This window comes from Macaca nemestrina, chromosome 13 (genome assembly GCF_043159975.1).
Source record: "Macaca nemestrina isolate mMacNem1 chromosome 13, mMacNem.hap1, whole genome shotgun sequence".
Lineage (NCBI taxonomy): Eukaryota > Metazoa > Chordata > Mammalia > Primates > Cercopithecidae > Macaca > Macaca nemestrina.
This window is the reverse complement of record NC_092137.1, coordinates 33,359,659-33,372,718: the sequence shown is the minus strand read 5'-3', so window position 1 is coordinate 33,372,718 and position 13,060 is coordinate 33,359,659. Positions and strand designations below refer to the sequence as shown.

At 40.3% G+C, this 13,060-nt stretch overlaps 1 protein-coding gene across 18 annotated transcripts in view; it reads right to left on the bottom strand.

Annotated features, from left to right (window-relative positions):
- The window catches only part of LOC105464817 (latent transforming growth factor beta binding protein 1), a 445,139-nt gene that overhangs the window by 55,435 nt on the left and 376,644 nt on the right, over positions 1-13,060 (bottom strand). For 11 of the 18 annotated variants that reach the window (XM_024787691.2, XM_011712889.3, XM_011712888.3 and 8 more), the window contains one exon: positions 1,874-1,999. The exons of the other annotated variants lie outside the window; for them this stretch is intronic. In XM_024787691.2, the coding sequence (XP_024643459.2) occupies positions 1,874-1,999 (126 nt within the window). The remainder of the gene's footprint in view (positions 1-1,873; positions 2,000-13,060) is intronic. 18 annotated transcript variants of the gene reach the window in all.

Genomic DNA, 13,060 nt, shown 5'->3' with positions numbered 1-13,060 from the left:
CTGATATTTAAACAGTTGGCTGTTAAACAAAATTTACTGAGCACCTACAATAAGCCAAGCATCGTGCCCTGCCCAGGGAGAAGCGAGAAAGTTTTCAATCATTTAGAGGTTATAGCCTTGCAGAAGGGGGCTGCAGGTGGTGTACCCATTATTAAATTATTCCCCCAAAGGTTATAAGTGCTGTAATAGAATTTGCTGAAGGTGCTCTGGAAGCAGAGGTCACAGCTCAGCTTGACAGCGAGGGATGGGGCAGGTATGGTGTCTGGAAGATGACACTGAACCTCAGTCTTCCAGAATGAGTGAGAAAAATCCAGGGCTCAGGGAAGGAGAGGTCAGGAGGATATTCCCAGCAGAAGGAGTGAACGACAGTCAAATAATTGCACAGTGACATGGGCAACCACAAGCAATCGGACGTTGCTGGAACCAACAGGTGAAGAAGGAAGTGGCGAAGCTAAGATGAAAAGTAGGGGCCACATCACAAGACCCATCTGGTGAAAATACTATGCAAATGTCAAACAACTATATTTTGGTGGAAAGGTGGCTAAAGCAGGAGTTTGAACTAAGATTAGGATAGTCTTAGCTATATTATTAAATAACTATGTCTTGTTGTGAATAATTCTTGAATAATTATCTATGTTTTTGACTAGCTACTGCTTATGCATGAAACCATAGATTTGTACATAATTTTTGGTTGGGAATTAACTGAATTTCATAATTCCACAAAAGCAGTTATTATTCAAGTGACATTATCATTAAACCTTGAAAATTTTATTTTCCAAGTTTAATATGGATGGCAAATGAATTAAATGTTTTAACTGCAAATTTTCAAACCAAATAGGTATTGACTCCTCAAGTTCCATCTGCCATGTAGTGAACATGGCTATTTTTCTCTAAGAATAAAGAAAAAGAAAAGTCTTGCTATCTATAAAGTCTCGAATTTGATAACTTTTCTTCTCCTTCCCATTTAATTGCTCTAATTGCAAATATGTTTCATAATGAGTTTGACGTGAAGAAATCACATCTTGTCAGACAATGAATACAAATTATTTTCTGTGTGAGCATTTGTTGGACCATATTCCAGGACATCTGATGATATTCAAGATTCCTTCCAGCCCTGTCAATCCCGGAACAGACTGAGGAAATACAGTTGCACAATTCAAAGCATCCTTTTACAGGTATCATTCCTGGACATTGAAGCTCCTGGCAATACTTTGCCTTAAATGCACTAAGGGGGTGCATTTAAAAGACAGACAATCTATACCACACACCAGACTCTACTTCCTGTGCCGAAGGGAGTCTAGAGTTCTGCATACTCAGTTAAGAGTTTAAACAGATGTTCTTGTTAAAATTCATTTAAATGTAAAGTCATACTTTTATATTTCTTACTGTCCCTAACAATTTCAGAAGCCATAGGATTTTTTTTTTTTTTTTGAGACAGGGTCTTGCTCTGTTGCCCAAGCTGGTGTGCAGTGGCAAGATCAGGCTTACTGCAGCCTCAAACTCCTGGGCACATGAGATCCTCCCACCTCAGCCTCCCAAGTAGTTGGGACTACAGGCATCCACCATCAAGCTTGGCTAATGTTTTTGAAATTTTTATTCATAGAGAAAAGATCTCACCATGTTACCCAGGCTGGTCTCAAACTCCTGGCCTCAAGCAATTCTCCAACCTTGGCCTCCCAAGTGCTGGGGTTACAAGTGTGAGCCATGCACCCAGCCAACATAGGATATTTTTGCACACCCTCAAATTGTATGACAAAATCAAATTGTGATAAAGCTCTACCCAAATTACCTGCTTAAAAGCTCCTGTAGTTCACTGTGATTTCTTTTCCCTAGGGACATGTGAAACACGTTGGGAAAAAATCTAAAAACTCACCCACACACCCTTGCCCATCCTGTGGGGCTTGAAAGCCCTGATAACAGAGGCAGCGGAAGGAGCCAGCTGTATTGTCACAAAACCCGTGACTGTCACAAACAGTGTTGTTTACACATTCATCAATATCTGCAAAAAAGACATGGAACATCAGACACAAAACAAACACAGGCTGACAAACACCAGATATTAATGGATAAACAGAGGCACTCAACACATCCCGATTAGTGTGTGATGATGAGATGAACATGTTTACACAGAAAACAGCTTTTAAAACATTTTACATATAAATAAAATGTTTTGATGAAAATGATTTAACAGTCAAAATATTGGTTTCTATGAAAAAAACATTTACTACTTTTCCTTAGGAAATGTTTTTAGACTGAAATGACAGCTGCAAGTGCCATGCCCAGTATTACCTAAATGTTTTCAACTCTTGATTGCCAAGGAGCCTTATATTCCTACAGAGAAAACATGTGAAAATATTGTCACTTGTTTGAGTTGCAGTAAATGCTAATAGCATTTGCATCTGATAGTTACAGGTGGAAATGAGCAATGTTTTACTTAACCTTGTGGATAACATTGATCCAGACTACACAACATCCTCAGGAAGTCAAGAGAGTCTGATGAAGTCAGCAGGGTAGTCAGTCAGTCCCAGTGCCATAAGAAAACATTTTATGCCACCAATTTACAACCACTCAAGGTCCTAACCCTGCAGGCTGCTCCAGCTGATTGGCTGACTCGCCAATTCATTTTGTTCTCCACAAACCTGATGAGACTGACCTTGTTGCCTTTTTTTCTCATTAATAAAAATGTTCTTATAAAAGTGATGCCTCAATTGTAAAGTTACAACAGACTTTTAGATAGAATTCTTCTTTATCTTTACAGTTACTAATTTCCTTCTCCCTTCTTTCCTTCCTGTTCTCCTTGGGCACTGCCACATCTCACACCACCCATTGCCTGGTACTCTGCTCTCTCTGCCCTGGACTTAACAGTCATGCCACATGCAAGTTTTTGGAGAAACAATTAAGAAAATGTTAATGATAGCATCGAAATATATGTGAAGAAGATTGCACTTTTATGTTCAAATAATGAAATCAGATAACAAATGTTAAAGAAAATGACAAGTCCAAGTTCACTTGACAGAGTTTAGTTTGGGGATAGTATAAAATTGGGGCATTTTCTTATTTATTTTATTTACTTATTTATTTATTTATTTATTTATTTATTTTTGAGACAGAGTCTCACTCTGTCGCCCAGGCTAGAGTGCAGTGTTGCAATCTCGGCTCACTGCAAGCTCCACCTCCCCTGGGTTCAGGCCATTCTCCTGCCTCAGCCTCCCGAGTAGCTGGGAGTACAGGCGCTAACCACCACGCCCGGCTCATTTTTTGTATTTTTAGTAGAGACGGGGTTTCACTATGTTAGCCAGGATGGTCTCGATCTCCTGACCTCGTGATCTGCCTGCCTTGGCCTCCCAAAGTGCTGGGATTACAGGTGTGAGCCACCGCGCCCGGCCACATTTTCTCTTTTAAACTTTATTTTCCCAACTCAAAACAAACAAAAAACCTAAGTCCCTTCTCATTTCTGGGCGGGGCTCCTTCTCCCACCCAGACCAGTCTCTGCCTCACAGTCCCACCTGCTCATCTTTCTCCGACATCTCCAGTTATTCCTCCCCTGGATCCCACCCTCACTGCCTTCAAAAATGTCACAATTGCTTGAAAATCGCTTTCACCTGATCATATCATCGCCCATTGTGCTTTTCTTCTCCTTGGGCATTGCCACATCTCACACCACCCATCGCCTGGTACTCTGTTCTCTCTGCCCCTGGGCTTAACAGTCATGCCAAGATGTAAGTTTTTGGAGAAACAATTAAGAAAATGTAATGACAGCATCCAAATATATGTGGAGAAGATTGTACTTCTATGTCCAAATAATGAAAGCAGGTAACAAATGCTAAAGACAATGACAAGTTCAATTTCACTTGACAGAATTTAGTTTGGGGGGAATTAAACTTTTTGTATCACTGCAAAATATCTCAAAGGATTGTCTATATTCATTGTCTTTATTTCCTATTACAGTCTATCTGTAAATGGAAATAATAGTATCAATATGAATAATATTAATAATATTGGTAAGTTTCTACAATTACTGGGAACATTAAACAAAATAACACATACAAAGTGCTTTGAAGACTGCCTGGCATGTAACGTAGGGAGGCATTCAACACAGTACACGTCAACTTTATTATTATTATTACTACTATTGTTCTTCTTTCTCCTCCCCCTCCTCTTCCTCAATGGCCTACAATCTTACTTCCTAACTCTTTATCCCACTGAGACTCCTATGAGAAAAAGCACCAATGACCAGCTCATCATTAAATCTCATGATCATCTTCTGGTCAGTCACCCCAGACCTCCAAGTCAGGGTGAATGCCCACTCCTTGAACACTCTCCTCCCACGTTCAGTGACAGAATGTTCTTCTTGTTCTACCTTGAGCTTGTCCTTGTCCTCTGGCAGCCTGAAGGTGGGTGTCTGCCAAGGCTCTGGCCCTCCCTGAAATCTGCTATGTGCTTGGCACTCCCCTCCTTCACCCTTCCCACGCTCTCCCAGTTTCAATGACCATGCTCTTTGGGATAAATCCTCCATCCTCCTCTCCATCCAAGATTCTTCTCTGGAGCACATTTCTTTCTTTTTTTTTTTGAGACGGAGTCTCGCTCTGTCGCCCAGGCTGGAGTGCAGTGGCACGATCTTGGCTCACTGCAAACTCCACCTATCAGGGTCACACCATTCTTCTGCCTCAGCCGCGCAAGTAGCTGGGACTACAGGCGCTCGCCATCACGCCTGGCTAATATTTTTGTATTTTTAGTAGAAATGGGGTGCAAGCACATTTCTTAATCATTTCCATTGGATCTTCTGCCATGAACTTAAACTTATCAAGCCTAGCTGTATTCACTGTCTTCCTACTAAACTCCATTTCCTGACTTTGGTGACTTGAATTGAAAAATCAGTGAAGCCTGGTGCGGTGGTTCACGCCTGTAATCCCAGCACTTTGGGAGGCCAAGGTGGGCAGATCACCTGAGGTCGGGAGTTCGAGACCAGCCTGAACAACTTGGAGAAACCCCACATCTACTAAAAATATAAAATAGCAGGGCATGGTGGAACATGACTGTAATCCCAGCTACTTGGGAGGCTGAGGCAGGAGAATTGCTTGAACCTGGGAGGCAGAGGTCGCAGTGAGCCGAGATCACGCCACTGCACTCTAGACTGGGCCGCAAGAGCGAAACTCGGTCTCAAAAAAAAAAAAAAAAAAAGACAAATCAATGAAATTATTTCCAATCTAAAAAATGAATCTCTGTTACAACACTAAACACAAAAAAGACACTCAATAAATCTGTTCTGATTGATTTTCAATGTCAGCATGAGGCTGAGATCACAATTTATTTGCTGATCACAACTGTGAGGAGGAACTGCATCAGGTCACGAAATCATTTAACACAGGCCACTGATAATTGTAGACTTTCTGAGATAGGCATACGTCAAAGAGATTATTTATATTATTCATTGAACCACAGGATTTAAGGGCTGGAAAGAAACTCGGAAATGCTAAAATTACCACTTACATACTGATGATTTCCCAGTCTCTCTCATAAATTTACCTCTGTCCTTTAGAACCACTTATCTAATACCTATTGGATATATTCATAACAAATGAATTTATTATCACTCCCCTCCTCATCTCAACTCCGTTTCTCCTATTTCCTTCATCAGCAAATCCAATCTGTCACCTAAGCCAGAACTCTTCATATCACCCTTCGCTTTCTCCTATTCTCTGTCCTTCCCTGTCATGCCGTCTTTACTACCATTCCTGATACTCACACTCTTGGCAGGTCATCTCCCCATCTCCAGTCTTGCCTCCCTCCCTCTATCCATTCTCCACCTAAGACTGCCAATGTGCTCTCTGCAAAATGCAAACTCACCAGTACCATTCCCTTCCTCAGAGTGTTCAGAATCTCTTCTTGGCTAAAGGGTAACCATACTCCTTAGCAGGGCATGGACCACCCTTCCTCATCTGCCTCCTGCCTGTATGTCTGGCCACAGTTTCCAGACAACCTCGTTCCCAGTTTGCACTCTGGCTCAATTAGCATACTAGAGGTCTCTGAAAGCCTCTAATTTTAATTAGTGACTTCATTAGTGAGCTGTTTCCCTTAATAGGTGAGTATGTTTTCCTCAGAAAAAGGAAGAAGGAAGTCCACAAAATAAGAGAAGGAAATGTTAAGAAACGAAGACTAAGAAGCACTTTCCTAAAAATGCAAAACCAAAAACTGAAGAATATATCTGAAAAATATATTTTAATTTTTTAAATAAATTTGATTTTTCATGGACTTGGTGATACTCCTTCCATCTCTGGAATCTCCATGCCACCCCTTTCTCCTGGACTTACTCAGAAATGCCTTTTGGCCTTTCAGGAGTCAGCCCAAGGGACACCTCCTCTGCAGCACCTTCTTTACTCCACGAGCAGATCTCAGGGCCTCTCCTCTCTGCTCCCACAGCATTCTGTGCCACTGCTGTGCTTATTGAGGGCTATTTCTCAGGGTGGGGAACCTTTAACTTGACCTCACCAGCAACTTACTTCCCTACTAAAACGAGTGGAAGGATAGCAAAGGAGGAGAAAGAGAAGGCATGTACCAGAAACCTGGTGGCTTTTCAGTCCAGATTCTTGAAGGAAAATCTCTTGCTTTCCTTTTTGTTAATTCTATGCAATTATAGCAGATGATGATTTCTTGTTACCATGCACAGGAACCAAATAATTGACCTGAAGGTGAACAAGCCCCAAGCCGGTTATGAATTACTGGGCGTCTTGCAGTCTCAGACTTACTGTAACAGTGATTAACCGAGAAAGTTTAGATGAGCAATATTTTGGATTTGAATGAATAGGAAAAAATAACGTGGAATGCCTGCTGGAAACTAGCTCTTCAGCAACTAATATTTTATAAAAATGATATAATGTAACTCTCAGCAGTTTCATGTTTTCAACAATGAGGTGAGGTAATAGCTTAATAAGAGGACAACATTTGTTTCACTTTAATGACCGCTACAAGAAAAAACATTATTTCATTCGAATTTTCTTTGATGATGTGAGCTCTCTGAGATATTTTTCCAGTTAGTCCTGTATATACATACCATGAAAAGAACTGCTACAATTAAGAGTAATTCTAGAGAAATAAAGCTAAATGTTAAGAAAATTCATTACATTAGAGTAGAAGTCCCAGCAAGACTAAATGAACAAGTGAAAGCCATCCTTTTTTGCTAAAGTTGAATTTGGAAGATGAAACTATATTTTGAATCATCCAAATACTATATGTTTTCACTTAATGAAGGGTGATTCTGTTAAAACTACTGAAGCAATTTTGCTTAGGTATCTGTAAGGGCCATGCATGATATCATCGGTAATACTATCCAACAGGTTAGTGATTACAGGCGTGATTTGTCTAGTGATGAACTGTCAATTGTCAATCCAGAAAAATCAGGTGTGGTATTACAAAAATTGCTGAATCATCATGCTGATTCATTTGCTATTTATACTTTACTGAAGAAGGTAGATATAAATATTGATATTTGAATGGAAATAAAGTCAAGAAAGAATTACACACACCAACGAGAATCGATCCCTGATGTGAATTTCCCAATAAAAAATTACATAAACGTCAGAAAGAAAAATAGAACATAGTTCTGGGTGACAGGGACTACCAGCGGCTCGTTTAAAAAGTAGCAATGTTGTCAATGACTAACAGACCCATACTTTCAAGGGTCTTTATGGATCTACTTGGCAGATCCATTTTCCTTGTCCATATGCTTTTTACTTAAGACATTTTCTCAATGAATCAAAAGTTTTTAAAAACCTACTGATTGTATTCAGAGAGTCTACATATGAGGGAACTCAAACCCATGCACTCCCGAATTCTCAAATAAAGGTGTTAAGGCCAGACACCTGTGTCACCTTCTCATTTACGTAAAGTGAACTATGAAATAAAGAACAAGTATAGAAAGAAGGCAGGGTTTTCTAAAAGAGGTTGGGGTCACGTAAACCTTGTTTAAGAACCAAAAAATTAAAATTGTTTTAATTTTAAGAACTCAATGCTAAAATTCATAACGAATCTCAACGGTTCCATTAGGTGTCTTGTATTACATGCAGAAAAGTCTATGTGTATCTGCATATATTCTGAAAACTATGTATATTGGAGAGGAAGGGGTATTTGTGTCTATTTCATTGGTAAAATGATTTGGTGTTCTTTTTTTCAGATATATTCTTCAGTTTTTGGTTTTGCATTTTTAGGAAAGTGCTTCTTCGTTTTAGTTTCTCAACATTTCCTTCTCTTATTTTGTTGACCTCCTTCTTCCTTATTCTGAGCAAAACATACTCACCTATTAGGGGAAGCAGCTCACTAATGAGCTTTCCTTCTGCCACCAGGATGCTCCAGAGAAGTGGATAGTGGGAATGGGAGTGTCATTTTTTTGGTAATGGATAATTCATAGGAAAATCTCCACAGCTACTGCAGAGTTGTGAAGAAATGGCCTTCCTGTCTTAGAACATTTTTAGATGAATCATATGGTCCATTTTGACTTAAAGGAAACCTGAAGATTATCCAGTTCAACCTCTTCATTTTAATAACCAGAAAACTGAGGGCTAGAAAGGGGAAGTGACTTGCCTCAAGGTTACACAGTTAGTTAGCGGGAGAGCTGGCAGAGGAACAGGGCCTGGTCAGAGAACAATCCTCTGAATCTGTTTGTGGTTCTAGCCATCACATTCTCTTAACCTGTCACCATGATGATGGTTTTATAAGGTTGGTCCTAAGTGGTGAAGAGAACTAACCAAACTGTGAGCCCAACAAGCACACTGGAGTTTGTCCACTACGAAGATGGAGGTCAGAACACACCATCTGTTACTCTTCGACTCATCAGCTACTGGCTTCCAGTTTTAACAAGTCTTCTTGTCCTTAAATAAGACTTAGGCATCTTTGTCCTTTAATACAAGAGATATCACCATGCTTGAAATCTAGATACTAGAGCTACTGTGGGTCATGAAGAGGATATTTTTGTAGGAGACCCTTGGAAGAAAGCACATCAGGCACCCATGGTTGCAAGTCTCAGGAGGTCCCAGGACTTAGACGGGACCATGCCTAGCAACAGTGTTCCTGGATCTCTTCATAAGAGGAAAATGGCCCACTATTTTAGCTCAGAACTTTCTAACCAACTGGAATTGGTTAAGTATTTGGTGCCAGAATCTTAGGAAAACAGATCCAAAGAAAAGGGGCTTACACTGGAAATGCAGCCCTCACACTCCTTTCTGAAAGGAACGGAAGCCGGCTAGGAGAGAGTAAATCTCAGCCAAGAAGTGGGATTGAAAGATGTTAAACCAGCTGAATAGCTGCCCAAAAGAATTTTAAAATGGCATGGCTGCTGGCCCACAAGCGATTAAGGTCTCTCTCACAGCACAGGAGGGAAGCCAGCATTAAGCAGAAGATGAGCACAAGGCCTAAAGAAAGAAAATAAAATTTAGCCAATAGGAAATTAAAAACTGGATTTGGAGATGGTCCAGACAATACAATAGGATATGGAAAGATCCTTTTAAAAAAGGTCCACTGAGGTCTGGCAACATCGACAAGGCTGGGGAATATAGCCCATATGTGTTATGGAAAATAACTTTGTTCTAGGAGATGGGAATAGGCCAGAAACAGCAGACGACGTCCCTGGGCTGAGTCTGACTACCATGCTATACCTTGACAGAGAAGGGCAGGAAGAAAACACGAGGACCTTGATGGTCACCAGTCTGTTTTGAAAGCTAGCAGCCTAAGATAAGCAATAAGAAATGACATAGGTAACAAGTTGTTTGAAATTCAACTTTCCCATAACTGCCTTCTAGAAAAGAAGGCTGGCCAATGAGACATCTTTTTTTTTTTTTCTAGCATGGAGATGTACTACTTTCAAAAAAATTTACTTATTTATTTATTTTAGAGACAGAGTCTCACTCTGTTGCCCACACTAGAGAGCAGTGCCATGATCATAGCTCACTGCAGCCTCAACTTCCTAGGCTCAAGCAATCCTCCTACCTCAGCCTCTCAAATAGCTGGGACCACAGGTATGTGCTACCATGCCTGGCATTTTTTTTTTTTTTTAAATTTTTAGTAGAGATGAGGTCTCATTATGTTGCCCAGGCTGATCTCAAACTCCTGGGCTCAAGTGATCCTCCCACCTTGGCCAACCAGTGCTGGGATTACAGGTGTGAGCCACCACACCCAGCCTACTTAAATTATTCTGTAAAAATTACCCAGACAAGCCTCAATCCTATATTCCAGAGAAACTAAACCATGCTCCATTTTTGTCAACCACTATGTAGACAACAGGTATTCACCATCTATAGTTAAAGACATCCTAATGGAAACCATCCTAAAAATCACATATATCATCCTAGTTACCCAAAAATATGGGAGTCATCCTTGATTACTGCTCCACATCCAGTCACCACATCCTTCTGATTTTATCTTTTGGTTATATCTCCAGTCTCTCCTTTCCTCTCCAACCTTATTCAAGGACACATTATCTTTCACTCGAATTCCTGCAATGGCTTCCAAACTGAGTTTTGTGTTTTCAGATACTCACTGAAGACCCCAAATTCATCTCCCACAATGATAGAATAATTTACCTACTGAAATAGTCCAATCAAATAGTTCTCTGCTTAAACCTCTTCAGTTTTCTTCCATGGGTAACGGCATAAAGGCCTTTGCCACATGCTGTCTGAGCTTGCCCACACTTGGGTGCTCAAGTTATTTGCTTTTCCATCTGGCCCTTGCCCCTGCATCACCTTCTTTCCCTCTCTGTTGGATCATTCCATAATTTTTACTCCTTTTTAACAGGCCAAGGTTCTTGACCTATCTACACATGCTGTGTTTACTCCATCAGTTCTCATTCATTCTTGAGTGGCTCCTGAATACAAGATCACTGAAACTGCACCTGATAAGGTCACTATTTTGTAAAACCCAAAGGATTCTTCTTGTTCTCTTAGTAGAGCTCTCAGTAGTATTCAATGCAGTTGACCACTCTCTCCTTCTTGAAGAACTCTTTTCCCTTGGATTCTATAGTACCATATCCTCCTGTGTTTCCTCTTACTCCCTGGACTACTGTAAGAGGGTTTCTTTTACTTGACCCCTACATGTTGGAGTTTCTTAGAGCTTAGTTCTAGACCTTCTTTTTTTCTCATTCTATGATCTCTCTTGGTGGCCTCACCCATTCTGATGGTTTCCAATACGGTCTAGATCTGATGATTTCCAGTTTTTATCTCCAGACTAGACTTCTCTTCTGAACATTAGAATTAACTTGATCCAATTCCCTATGGGACACACCCACATGGATATTTCACAGGCAGCTCTAATTTAGTATAACCAAATCACTCTGTTGATCTTTACAAAAAAAACTGCTTCTTTTTTTTTTCTTTTTCTCCTTCTTTTTTTTTTTTTTTTTTACCATGTCAGCAAATAGTGCCACCAAACACCAACTTGCTAAAGCCAGGACTTACGACCTCGAATCTTCAACAGTTCTTCTCCTCCATGTCCTATATCTGGTTCAACTCTGTGTTCTAATCTAGCACTAGGCTCTCTCTCCAAAGCATTTTTTGAGTCATTCATTTCTCTCCATCACGTTGCCACTGCTCTAGCCTGAGCTACCAATATGTCTGGCCTGAGCTATTATAACAATATCCTAGAAGATATCCTGAGTTTTCTCCTGCTCCTCTAATCCCACTGCCAAAAAGCAACCTGGAAAACAGAAACACTGTACTTAAAAAAATATAAATTACTGAATTGAATCAAATAAAAGACTCCACTCATTATAAAGAACACAATCATTTTCTGTACCACTAAGAAAGAAAAAAAAAAACTCTACAAATTGAACTATTTTGTACTGCTTTTTAAAAATCACTTCAACTGTAGGAAGTGCCCTAGTATTAAAGGTGAAAAAATGTGCATCTTTTCAGAAAGAGGAAATACAGTATATCATTGTCCTGCTCCGAATCTATCAGTCTATTTCAGTTACACTTAGAATAACACCCAAACTCTTTACATTTCCTGTGGGAAGTTGCAAATTCTGTTCCTGCCTCCCCAGCCCTACCCTTGCTGTGCCTCTCTCTCCCATCTGAGTACTAATGAGGCCCAACCCTGCTCAGCTTTCAAGATCAGATGAGAGATGTATTTAGGGATGGCTATAGATTACACCTCCTCTCTCAGGACCACGCATGGCCTTTTCCACTCCCTTGAGCGCACCAAGTTCTCTGTCTCAGAGGCTTTGCCCTGAGCTCAGCTCAAACGCTGTTTCTTTAGAGAGATCCTTTAGTCAAAACAGTTTTCCCTCCTCCTCCCTCTCATTAATCCTATTCTTCCCTTCATACTAGTGTAATTTGTGGTCATACACCTTTTGGAAAGCTTATTTGTTTACTGCTTGTTCCCTGCATATGCAGGTCCCAGATGGCAGAACCCATGTCTGTTTTGCTCATTGATGTATTGTCCATAGTCTAGAATAAGGTCTGGCACATAATAGGTATGCAATGGATACTTGTTTGGTGCAAGCAAGCAAGTCCTCTGCAATCCAGCCCTTTGCCTACCTCTTCAGCGATACCTTACACAGTATATCACTTTTCCCCTCACATGTTCAACCAAAACTAATTTACTTACAGTGTCCCTAATCCTATGCAATATTTCATGTTTCCAAATCTTTGCTTGTGGCATTTATTCTGCACATTCCCTCCTATTGCATCTATGTTATAGTTTTCACCGAGATAACTTTCATCTGTCCTCCAAGCCCTTTAGGGCTCAGTGGGAGACTCCTGGAAGCTTTCTTGACCCAACCTTATGCTGAAAAATGTGTCTACTCATACAACCTCTTGTTGTCCCTCCATAAATATTTATGAAGACTCTAAAAAGATGAAACATCACCAAAACCACAGCACAGAACAAAGAACCACTACAGCAATGGAGCTGGGCTCGAAAAATAATTGGTGACCCAGCCAATTATCATCTCACTCAACAGCAATGGTTACATTAAAGCTGCATGGAAGGTAGTTTTAAAAATGGGATTTACAATGTAGGAATTTGTATTAGAAATTATCAAAGGCAGGCTTGAAAAGCTCTTCAGAAGGAAGAT